The sequence below is a fragment of the Spermophilus citellus genome (genome assembly GCF_964194105.1).
Source record: "Spermophilus citellus genome assembly, chromosome: 3".
NCBI classification, from domain to species: domain Eukaryota; kingdom Metazoa; phylum Chordata; class Mammalia; order Rodentia; family Sciuridae; genus Spermophilus; species Spermophilus citellus.
In genome coordinates this window covers 16,911,874-16,924,189 of record NC_138184.1, presented here as the reverse complement: position 1 = coordinate 16,924,189, position 12,316 = coordinate 16,911,874, and the positions used below count along the sequence as shown (strand labels likewise).

Genomic DNA, 12,316 nt, shown 5'->3' with positions numbered 1-12,316 from the left:
AGGCTCTCAAATGCTGGTTTTAACAGGACCCTTTAGAGTTCTTAAAAAGTCGAGAGGCTTTTGTTTATGTGGGTCACTATATTTTAAAACTTACAAACTTAAAACATGTATTAATCCCTTTTAAAAGAAACCCATTATGTGTCACCAAAAAAAAATTTTATGAAAATATACATTTCAAAATGAGTTGAGAATGGTCTTGTTTTCCAATTTGTAAGTCACTGTACTGTGGCTTAATGGAAGACAGCTGGGCCCCAGACCTGCTTTTGCGCCAGACTCTTGTGATATGCTCAAGAATGCAAGGAAAGCCAGGCTTAGAGTCACATGAGTTAAAAGCAAGGAAAGTTTTTATGATCATTCTGGATAACCATGGCTCTCCATCCCTGATACCACATCAAAGCTGGAAGAGCCAGTTCCCCTGCAAGCCAGTTATGCCCATCCCTGGCTATCCTCACACTATGGGGTCTTTGGCCTCCGCATGACCTTTTGGTTATTTGGGAAATATGTCCTCAGTCCATGCTGGTTATTTGGGAAATAATTACTCCCTGAGTCATGAAGAGTTCCAAAATTCACCTATTTCATGGAAAAGATAAGGGCATTCCATTTGTCACCACCACAGATCTCATCAGAAAAGTTGTACACTAGGCACTGGCACAACCCCAAGCCCAATGACAAGTTTTCCAAAATTCTACTTTCACTTGAATCCTCAGATTTTATCACCGGTGACAAACACTGCCAGTTGTTTTCCTTGAAACCATAACAAGTTTGCTTGGATCATTTTCAGGAAAATATCTGTCCAGTGCCCCAGTGTGAACAATCGGCATGTATCTACAAGTGCCTCCCTGTCAGTACCTCCCACACCTACCAGGTCTCACAAGCACTTCCATTCTGTCACACTGAAGATATAAGGCAGCACACTCATTCAAGGCATTCTTTATTGACACTGTGTGGCAGTGACACCAAGGGTCTGGCATAATTGGGCAGTCACATCCCAGTCAATCACCATGAGTGTGAGTGTTGGGACAGTGGAAAGGGCAGATGTTGTCTCTGCTAATATCAGAGTAATTGTGACTTCAGGAAGCCTGCAGGTCTCTGGACTCCACAGCCTGGGGCTGTTTTGGGGTTCTGGGCTTTGAGAACCATGCACTCTGGCTCTGATAATTTTCATAAAGCACTTAACATGCTTCCCAGCATAAAGCAAGGTTAGCACCCAAATTCTTGTCCCTGCTGCTGAATATGAAGCTGTATAAGCCCTGGTCTGAATTCCCAGGAAGTAACTCTGAATTCCCAAGCCCACACCCTGGGGAGCCCCACACTCCAGAGCAGTTGTTCAGTCCCTCTGACCACCACACTGCCCACATGAGGAGCCCTGCCAAGACCTCACACAAAGTACCCTGTTGACAGAGGCGGCTATGCAAAGCCCCGTAGGGAGAAACTGACAGGCAGGTTCCCTCTCCTCAAGCCACCACATTCCCTTGTATCCACTTCTCTCCCAAAGCCCCTGCCCCAGGCAGAGCCTACTACCTGCAGTGACGCCGTTTTGGAGAGAGCCCTCGTAAAAGATGTTGGATGGGAAGGCACTAAGCGCGGGGTGCATCCGGTATTGGACTTGCAGGCGGATGGGACGGATTCCCAGCACCACCAGGCGCTCAAAGAGTGACTGTGACAGCCCGGCTTTGGCGGCTTTCTTGCACATCACCACTGGGCCCAGCTGGCAGTGGTCACCCACAAGGATCAGCTGTAGTGAGAGAGGCCACACAAATTGAAATCTCAACCATGAAATGGTCTAAACGCCACTAGCAGAGGTCTAAGGGGCTCCAGGTCCATGTACCATCACCCAGCCTTTCAAATTCAAAAGGAAAAACATTGGGTAGGAAAACTGCTCAACACATTCCGTGACACCCAGAGCACAAGATTATAATACTCAGGTCCTGGTACACAGGGCCTCTGAGCATGGTGGGCACAGGCAACAGCCCCATGGGTCCACACCTTAAACACTCTCAAAGGGGCCTCTATGTATTTATTTCCTCTTCAGTGCTCTACCAGGGTATACCCAGCATCCTGTTTTTAGAAAACAAACCTTGGGTCTTAGAAATCACATCTCTGGGTTTCAAATAAAACTGCAGTGGAGGCAAGGTATCCCACCTGCTTGGCTCCAAGGACCACGGGCACCATGCACTCTGGCTCAGTGGCTTGGGTGCTCTCGTCAATTAAGATGGAGCGGAACTGCATCTTCGCAAGCCTCGGGTCACCAGCACCCACACAGGTGCAGCAGATGACATCCGCATTCTGAGAAAGGGGTACAGAGGCAACAGGAAACCTACATGGTCAATACTACAGCTCTGGGAAAGAAGGCAGGCAGGATGGGTACAAAATATGTTCTGTTCCAAGCCCTTTCTGACAATTACTTAAATAAACTGCCCCTCCTTTCCACATTATCTCCTATCCAGGTTTCCATGACTAGCAACTTAATGATCAAAACAGTTGTACTCTGTTGGAAGAGACCTTTCCAAGTAGACACAGCTCCATGTCTCATGACAGCCTCTAAGGGGCAGTGCTGAGCTGGTAAAACCCCAGACTAGGGCTGACATTACTTTTGGTAGGTCATTTGTTGTAAGAATATGTTCCAGGGGCTGGGGTTGTGGCTCAGCGGTACAGCACTTGCCTTGCACATTCAGGGCCCTGGGCTCGATCCTCAGTACCACATAAAAGTAAATAAAATAACCACCCCACAGGTGCCATCATAGGCTTCACAGATTGGTCTTTTGGCCCAAAAGAACAAAACAGAAGCCCACTTTCACAGACTGTTCCCAGCTAGCAGCACCCAGCCAGGAGCTCACCATGAGCAGCTCTCTCTCAGCCGTGCGCTTCAGGGCCCGGTACCGCTTCTCGTCCGCAGAAGAGAGTTCCCCCGTCTCATCCTTCAGCTGCTGTAGCTTCTGCAGCTCTGGCATGCTGCAATCATACACCAGGTCAGCGGGCACGCAGGAGATCTGTATGTGCCAGCAGTATGTGCGAGGGCCCAGTGAGGGGCCCACAGAGCTAGCCTGACACCCACCTGTCCATGTTCCTGATTTGGTTGTGCAGCGCCAAGAAGGACACCGGGGAGTCAATGGCCTCGCGACTCTTGGCACAGAGGCGCACAACTTTCAGCCCTGTCTGGTGGATCTTCTCCGTCAGTTGATCCACAGCTATGTTACTCGGAGCACAGACAAGTACAGGCCTGGAACAAGATGTGAACATCTCAGTTTTTGCCCAGAGGAAATTCAGTGAATGTTAATGAGCCAAGACCATTGCTTTTAACAGGCAGTGCAGCCAGCTCTGGATCTATAGCTCCAAGCTGGAATGACACATACGGAAGGAGCTACAACCCTAGCAGTGAGAGCTACTTGCTTCCCACCCAGCTTTCAGAGTTCTAACTCATGAGAAGTAACGCTCATGACTAAATTCTGCATCCTCATCCTCCTGTCAGTATATATTCTCTGGAACCTTCAGAGTTCTCAGAAGCACAAAGGCACAACAAAGCCCATGACACACTGACCAACACTGTGTTTACGATGGCAGCGGGCCTGGTTATTCAAAAATAATCTTACAGGTCAGATCGAGTACAACTCATAGCAAGTACAGAATGCCAAGCTGCATAGGGTCACTGCTTGCTGTGTGCTCGCCTCATAATCTGGGCCTAAGGACACAACTGCATCCAAAGTTCTCAGCAGACAAAACTCCCCATTCATACCACCCAAACCCTCCATGTCTCACCCACAGGCTGTGCAGAGAGCCTACCCATTGCCTTGCCGAGCCAGGTGGTAAACAATAGTGGCTGATGTCACCGTCTTCCCCGTGCCTGGAGGGCCCTGGATCAGACTCAGCGGTCTCTGCAATACAGTCTTCACGGCATAAACCTTCAAGTACAGGCACCAGCAGTTAGGAGCAGCAGTCACCCAGCAGCCCTCCCAATAGGCCATGCAGGGTGGCCCTGCGTGTCCCCATGGACCTGCAAGAACCTGAGAGTGGTTGAGGTCAGGGAGCCCTTGTGCTGTGAAGCGCTTCGGCAGCTGGCACTTGATGATCACATCCTCCACTTCATGGCCGAGCAACTTGTGGTAGATGTAGCCCGACACGGAGGTCTCATCCACAGCAAATGTTTTTAGCGCACTCTGCATCCTGAAGGGAAAGCACAGGTCAACCAAATGCAGCTGTGAACCACATCCCTGGCCATGGTGACAAGACAATTTACAGAGATACTGGAGGTGGCAGGTGGGTGTTTGCAAATCAGACAGCAGCAGCAACCTGCAGGAGGGTGGGACATACCTATCAAATGAGGTTGACTTCCACACAAAATCCACCTGGAAATTATGAGTCACCTCCACGGGTGCCCCCACACTGCTACGGAGTTCAATGGCAATCTCATCGCCATAATCTGGGTGCTGAGTTAAGTTTGCTTTCTTGTCCAAAGTCTAGTTTCCCCTTCCTAGGAGACCTCAGCTGTTGGTCTTTTTTTTTTTTTTTTTAATATTAATTTTTTTTAGTTGTAGTTGGACACAATACCTTTATTCCATTCATTTATTTTTATATGGTGCTGAGGATTGAACCCAGGGCCCTGGGTATGCTAGGCAAGTGCTCTACCGCTGAGCCACAATCCCAGCCCAGCTGTTGGTCTTTAAATATTACTTACTTGGTTACTTAGGAGAGCCCTCCTCTGTACCAATGCTGAAAACATGCAGAACCAACACACAATCAGAGAGATCAGAGTTCTCATTCACAGCCTTTGCCTTTGAGAGCCCATGTTCACTTGCTGGCACACCGTGTGTTCTCTCTCTCTTTCTCTCACACTCACACACACACACACTCACACACGAACAGGTGGGGAGGGGAAATAACCATCCACCTTACCCAGCCAAGGTTAAGAGACTATGGTTTTCCTAAGGGCAACAAAGAGTTATACCAACCAGCACCTACCACTCTGCACAGCCGTGCCCATCAAACCCATGACCCCACAACCATCTTTTCCCAGCCTGGTTGGCCCCGCCCCCAGTACATAAAGGATACTATCAGGGACCTTGATGACGTGGCCGATCCCTTTCCAAAGGGGTGCAAGGTCCCCTTTGTACCGCAGACATATCTCATCCCCCTGCATGAGTCGCATGTCTTGTGGTGAAAGAGACAGCAAGAGAGTTAATGTTTTTAACATATGTCGTGACTTCCACCATGAAGAGTTCAAATCAAGGGACACTTTACAAGGGTGAAACTAGGAATTTTATGCTACTTATGGTCACAAATATTTTAAAACTTAAAATCACCTCTTAACCAAATTATGACTAAATCCTCATTACCAGAGTCAGTCTTGGGCAAAGTGAAGTAGGCGATTCTCTTCTTGTTAAGGCCCAGGTCCCACCTGACCGTGATGTTATCTTGAGTCTGAACACATGGAAAATAAAAGCCCGGTTAGCCTGCACACAGACATGGGCCTGGACACCACGTGTCTGGCTTGCCCTGAGGCTGTAAACCTCCAGAAAGGCCATGCCAGTGGCTGCACACTGTGACTCCTGGGTGCAGAATGACACCCACAGGCCTGAAACTCCATCAAGGGCACATCTGGGAGAGAAGCAATCAGGAACCCCCAGAACCCACAGAAGGTGACCCGTCAGCAGACTCTGCAGCAAACAACAGTAGGGCCCAACACAATGTTCACTCCAGAGGAGGCTTCTTCCTGGCCGTGGGCTGTGAGAACTGGCTACAGGAGGGAGAGAAGAGAGGCCGACTGCCATGCAGGATGGTTCCCGTTTCGTGGGCACGTTCTTTGTAGTGACCTGGCACAAGGTCTAACTCTCGTCGCTGTAAGCAAAGCTGTAAACCAGACTGCAAGGTATTTTTGTGGGTTTTAATACAAAAAACTCAGGCTGGTGTTTACTCCGATGACTGGGCACTGGCTCCTTATCACTCGAATATGGCCTCGGATCTGCATTTCTGTCCAGCTCTGCGGCCTAGAGAGGAAAGCACCCTCCCCACCTTAGGAGAGATGCTTTGTTAAAGAAGAACCAGAGCACCGCGAGCCCTGCACACACCACATCACCTGCGACTCTTTCAGTTTCTTATCATAGTCAGCCTCCAGCTTGACCAGGGGGCCAAAGATGTTCTGGTACTGGTAGGCATCTTCGTACCGCAGGAGGACATGCTGCGGCTCCTCATCCACTCCCGGCTTCTCCAGGTCCTCCAAGGTGGCTGAAGGGTTTTCCTACAAGATGAGAAAAGCAAGCGCTCGCCCCATTTCCACCCACAAGCAAATAAGCATGAGTTCTTCTCCAAGAATGCCCAGCGGCAAAGAACAGTAAGGCCTCTTCCTGCCTGTGTGAAGCCCATTGGCTTCGGTCTGTGGTCCACAGCAGAAGAGGCCCATCTCATATGTCCTGCTACCTCTGAGCTGAACCAATATGGTTCTGCAGCTCTTCCCCTGGTGTTCTTAGGGAGCTCTGCACTGATAGACAGAATAGTACCTGGGAACAGTGAAGTACTCTGACAATCTGAAAACTGAAACCGAAAGGTGCTAAGCTAGACAATGCCTGAAAAAACAGGATCCTACTGCTGGGCAACTAGGGAAGCCAAGGCATAAGAATGGCCAGCTTAAGGCCAATCTTGATAATTCAGCACGACCTCTCCAAAACTAAAAAGGGCCGGGGATATAGCTTGGAGGTAAAGCACTTGCCTAGCCTGTGCGAGGCCCTGGGTACCTCAATAAAAAGATCCTATTTAAGATTTCTGGTTGAATGGGTGCTGAATTAAAATTTCTAACTCAGTTAGAACTAACTTTATCACAAAGTCCTAAACAGCCAGAGCAAGAGAAGGGTTTCCTTGGAGAAATAGGTGGGTATAGGGGGTGTTTTACCATGAGACTGCAGTCAGAGCAAGAACCCCATTTTCTGGCTTCTCCCCTTCACATCTACCTGTACTGACCTTCTTATAGGACAGACAGCTGCTCCCCTGGTTTTAAATGGCACCCACAGTCTTCCCTATTGCTCAGTCTTGGCCCTCCAAGTAAGTATGCCAAGGCTAGTCCCCAAACTTTTCCCTCCTATCCCCAACCAAAATCTTGCCTAAATGGTGGCCTGTGCTGCACTCTGTTTCACATCAAGCCAGCCAAGGGACTCACTGGCCTCAACCACACCCAGCAAGAATACAGTTTCCAGCCAGGAGTGGTGGCGCATGCCTGTAATCCCAGCAGCTTGGGAGGCTGACGCAGGAGGATCACGAGTTCAAAGCCAGCCTCGGCAGAGGTTAGGTGCTAAGCAACTCAATGAGACCCTGTCTCTAAATTAAATACAAAATATGGCTGGGGATGTGGTTCAGTGGTTGAGTGTCCCTGAGTTCAATCCCTGGTACTCCCCCACCACCAAAAAAAAAAAAAAAAAAAACAACAGATTTCAACAGTCAGAACTTCCCTTCCCAGAGCTGTCTCCTGGGTCAGGCAAGTCAGGGAAAGCTGCTGATGATAGATGGCCCTGAACATCGTGAGTTGCCCACCAGGAACGTACAGGTGCTATAGGAACTCCTCTGGCTTGCAGGTGCCCCCACACCACTGTAGATCATGCTTCCATTCCTTCCAGAATCTCAGGTGGTCTCATTTGGTCAGCTGTTTCTGAAGACACTCCATCTACCCCTGTGCAGCCAGAAGTTGGCACTGCAGGTCAGAGGGTTAGCTTTACATTGAGACACTCACCTTCCAGAGCTCCTCTAGCTTGTTGATCTGCTGGGCCGTGATCTGCCGGGCCCGAAGCTGTTCCTGCTCAGAGGGGATCTTGACCAGCCAGGAAAGGAAGCATCGGTCCTGGATCAGGGGCTGCCACTGCGAGCTGTCCCAGTTGATATCCTTCAGGCTGCTCTGGCTTGCACACGGTTGCCTGCAAAATCCCCGAGGGGGGGAGGTGTAGAAGAGCCCACCTTTAGGACCAACCCCACCCATCCCAGGGATGACCTGACACTCAAAAAGGGATTTCCTTGCTGTTTACTATGTGATCACATTACCTTTAAATTGTTAGTAATAAATTGCATCTCCCTGCACACTTGAGCTCTGAACTCTTAAAACTCAGAACAGACTTTGTTTTCACAGAATTGTTTTTATGATTTAACCAGAACACACCCCAAAAGAGTTACTCAACATTCCCAATTCTCTAACCAGCCCCAGCCCCCCAAAGTTCTCATACCCTGCCAGTCAGCAAAAAACATTTTTAAAGCACAGTACCATTGGGTCAGAGCCCTGGCTATGGCGGAGGGCCAACCACAGTGGCCCCTCACCTGCACAGCAGCACGACAACTGAGTCGGCCTTGGCGGGAATGAAGCCGAGAAGGAAGACATTGCGACAGCCACAGTTGTAACACTCCAGGACCGTCTCCCCCAGGGGCCCGTCCTTGTGCAGAGTCACCTCTTTGCATTTTGCCCTCACGAGGTGATTTACAATGTGGCTGAAACCAGGAAATGATAAATAGTTAACACCCAAACTTTAGCTTTTCACCACTTCCAATTTTCAGGCCCCTGTTAAAAGTTCCGGTACCGTTCATGGTCCATTAGCAGAGGCGGTCACACCTCATCCATCTGGTGTCCCCTGAGAGCAGCCCTCCCCTGATCTGGCTCCCACTGAGCACAAAAATCATCCCCAACTTCAACCATTTTTAAAGAAAATTTCCTTAACACATTTCACTTAGTTCCTGCATTTTTTCCTCCCCAATTCCTGCTTTCTTAAACCCAACGCATCAGCATCAGGCCTACCACTGGGGCAGAAGCTACTGTTAGGACAGTGGATGGGCCTCTAGGAGACCCCACTGCTCTAGCCTCACTTCTGTTTTCTGTTGAAAGTCACTTCTCAGAGACCCTGTTCCTACTTCCTGGAGCAATGGCCCCTAAATTTGTTGCAGATCAGGAAATATGATAACTGAACATATTAGAAACCAGATAGTTTAAACAAAACAAAAAAAACACTAAACCCCCCCCAAACCTGAGTGGGGCTCAGGATAGCCCTCCTAGCTCACCTAAACAGTGGCCTGCACTTCACTCAGCCCCTGCTAAGTCACCACATACAGACACACAATGGCCTCATCTAGTTGCAGGAGGCCCCCCTGTGCGCTTGTACACTGTTCTGCTTCAGGTTCTCCCAGCGTTTCCACTGCTCTGAGCCTCCCTCCTGCCTGCTGCAGGCAGGTCATAAGGGCTGAGCACGCCAGCCAGCCTCCAGGTCTTCCTTGCTACGCTTCCTCTCTCCAGAACGCTCCCCTACTTTCTCCATTCCACCATAAGCTTTAACTCAAATGCTAACCTTCTTACCCTCTCTAGCTGCCACCAAACTCTTCAGGTTATCTAACCAACTCCAGTCACTCTGGCATCCCAGAAGCCCCTAAATCTTCCCTGGAGCAGCCACCACTAGAAAATTAACCAGAAACAGTGATATCCTGTAGCCTTTCCTGGGCCTTCTTCATCCTATGGCATTCAAAGCTCTCTCAAGATAAATGGCTACCCCCATCACTTCTGGCCAGGACTCGCACAGAACACGCAATGGTGGTTGGCTTCTTTTTTTCTTGGAGGCCCTATGCTTGCTTCCCTGTTCTTGGCTGTGCTGGCTGGAAGCAGGGGTTGCCAGCTAAGAAAAGTTTTATTTAATTGCTTTTCCTGCATGAGAGGAACTCATGCCAACAGAGTAACACTCGAATTATTCACAATACTCTGAAAAAGGGACATGAATGTCTTAGATAATCTGAAGACCATTCCTTGCCATGCTCAGAACACCACACAGTGAGTCACTAACTCAGAGATAACAGATCTTTCTGTCCACATCCCTGTTGCTGATATGGGAAGTGTCAGGTCTCTGTGAAAATAAGCTTGCCTACAAGCTTTGGTCACTGTCTCCAAAATGTGATTCTCAGAAAAAGATCCCACTGCCTAGCTGGCACTGGGAGCACTGCCTCACCAGACTTTGCTCCATTTCTTGGCAGCAGTGGAGTGAGCCCTGGGCTATCCCCACCAGCATGGAGACCCAGAACATGGGCAAGATCTTAGACTTTCCTGAAACTCAGCGCCAGGAGGATGCTCATCTTATCCCAAACACAAAACAAGGGACCGTCACAGCTGCTGCTGATCAACAGCAGGAAGGGAAGCCCAGCGCTGACGGTCAAGTGAACTTAATTTAATCCGATGATTCAGGATCTGGCCCGAATTAGCCTCAGGACTGCTCAGATGAGCCAGGGCCAGAGTGAGCCTTCTCAGGAACCAGCTCCTCTGGTTGCCCGTGACCGCCCTGGGAACAGCCTCCCAGTAAGGAAGACCAACAGGCGTGCCAGCGGCTCATCTTGCAGAAACAGAGAAATAAAAACTGGGAATGAGAATTAAGCCAACCCTACTTGCATAATAAAAAGAACCACAGAGAATAAATCAAGGGTAAATACATTAAGGCATTCACACACTACCATCTGTTTCAAGTTAAACCAGTCACAGAGGAGGAAAAAAACCAGGTTTGTTAGCGTGATTTTATATTGCGCTTCGCTTCAATATTTCCATAATTTACACACAAATCTGAGCACACCACTGATTAAAGACACATGCACGGTTTGATTATCTACCTGCCAGAAGTATTTCCACGGCCGTTACAGAACCACTTCTTGCTGGTATTACAGTAAACCACGCAAGCAGGATCGTGTATTCCGCAGTAACTAAAAGAGTCCAAACATCAACAGTTAAAGCTGGAAGGGTGCTCTCTGGTTTTAATTTGGCAGGATGTAAAATTCCTTCCTCTTACAACATTTTTAAGTTTTTCATTAAGCACACACTCAAACCCAGCCCAGCAAGAAAGTCACTCAGGTTAAATGCAGGCTTCACAAACCTGAGATCACAGGGAAGAGCCAGGTGAGCTTGGCCACTCTGGGATTGGGGGAGGGGGGCACCCAGGCCAACTGTAGAGCCACTTCCAGGTGAGGAGAAAGTGGCAGACCCCAGGCCATTCTAGATCCTCCCTTTTGTCCTAAAGTTTCAGGAATCCCAACTAGTGCTATGCTGTGGGCAGTAAGCTGAAGGCTCCGGCAGAGGGCAGTGTGCTCCCAGGGAACTGGGCACAGACCCTGAGGTGGAGGGCTTTTCTGAGCCTGGCAGCAGATGGAAGCTCACGCAAGGAGCACTTAAAAGGACCCAGCTCTCTACCCCACTCCTGGTCTAGGTTTTCTGAAAAATCAACACATCCAAAACACTGGCTCTTGCTGGATATAGTGACACATGCCTGGAATCCTAGTGATGTGGGAGGCTGAGGAAGGAGGATTGCAAGTTCAAGGCCCGCCTCAATACTTAGCAAGACCCTGTCTCAAAAAAATAAGGAGCTGGAGATGTGGCTCAATGATTAAGTGGTTTCAACCCACAGATCCTCAATACCAAAATAAAGAACAACAAAATAAAGAAAAGCAAAACAAAATGAAACAAAAAATCCCCAGCTCTCCACAGAGTTCTGCTAATATACAGAGTTAAAAGTCAATTTCAAACTAAAATGCACTTAAGGCTAGGAAGCCTCCCCTTATCCTCACCTCCCCCACTCACTACTATAATGGGAGGGGAAAAACACCATCGCCCATCTCACACCATGGAGAGAGCAGGAAGGATAAAGGACCATGCAGCTTACTCCCCTGCAACTTGCAAGACGATTTTCCAGCATCACTACACACAGCAGTAACACTACTGTGTTCATAAAGTTTATAAATTATACAGAGCCAAAATAAAGTGTCAGCCACTATGTGGGAACAAGATACACCCTCTGCCCAAGAAAGCTGACCTGCATGCAGCCAAAAAGGCTGCAGCAGTGGGCACAGATCGCTGATGGGCAGTGTGCCCCAGGGCCAGGCAGGATGAACTTGGCCCAGGCCCACATGTGAACTGACTGGCCAGGTGCCCTGCACCAAATTATCTTCTCTCTTAGGGTCTCAATTCCTTCATGTTTATGTGTAAGAAACAAAAAGCAAGATAAATCCAAATATAAAGGATGGCCCTGCCAGAGATGAGAATTCCAAATTTGGTCAACATACAGGTCTATCGCTTCCAATTTTCCTGGAATCATGAGCTTCAGGGAGGCAGATCTTTTAAAAACTCCTGCAGTAAAATCGCTTTGTAACAGAGTCTTACTACTCTGCCTACCCTTCAGTCCCAAAGCTCGCCCACTGTGACGAGATCCTCCTGATAAGCAAGTGGGCAGGGACCAGAGGGATCTCAGGTCCTAGAAGGCATACAGGTCTAAGACTAAAGGAAGGGTAACCCTCAACAGCTGGGTGAATTCAGGGTGTCAGAGGGTGCCGGTCCACC

At 48.9% G+C, this 12,316-nt stretch overlaps 1 protein-coding gene across 2 annotated transcripts in view; it reads right to left on the bottom strand.

Moving 5' to 3' along the window:
- The window catches only part of UPF1 (UPF1 RNA helicase and ATPase), a 35,236-nt gene that overhangs the window by 10,021 nt on the left and 12,899 nt on the right, over positions 1-12,316 (bottom strand). Inside the window, exons 3-15 of one of the 2 annotated variants that reach the window (XM_081284377.1) lie at positions 10,600-10,689; positions 8,287-8,454; positions 7,712-7,892; positions 6,071-6,232; positions 5,298-5,415; positions 5,047-5,145; positions 4,309-4,417; positions 4,002-4,161; positions 3,781-3,899; positions 3,056-3,220; positions 2,838-2,952; positions 2,143-2,286; positions 1,522-1,735 (exon numbers count right to left, since the gene is read on the bottom strand). In XM_081284377.1, the coding sequence (XP_081140503.1) occupies positions 1,522-1,735; positions 2,143-2,286; positions 2,838-2,952; positions 3,056-3,220; positions 3,781-3,899; positions 4,002-4,161; positions 4,309-4,417; positions 5,047-5,145; positions 5,298-5,415; positions 6,071-6,232; positions 7,712-7,892; positions 8,287-8,454; positions 10,600-10,689 (1,844 nt within the window). The remainder of the gene's footprint in view (positions 1-1,521; positions 1,736-2,142; positions 2,287-2,837; positions 2,953-3,055; positions 3,221-3,780; positions 3,900-4,001; positions 4,162-4,308; positions 4,418-5,046; positions 5,146-5,297; positions 5,416-6,070; positions 6,233-7,711; positions 7,893-8,286; positions 8,455-10,599; positions 10,690-12,316) is intronic. The other variant, XM_081284378.1, reaches the window with a different exon arrangement.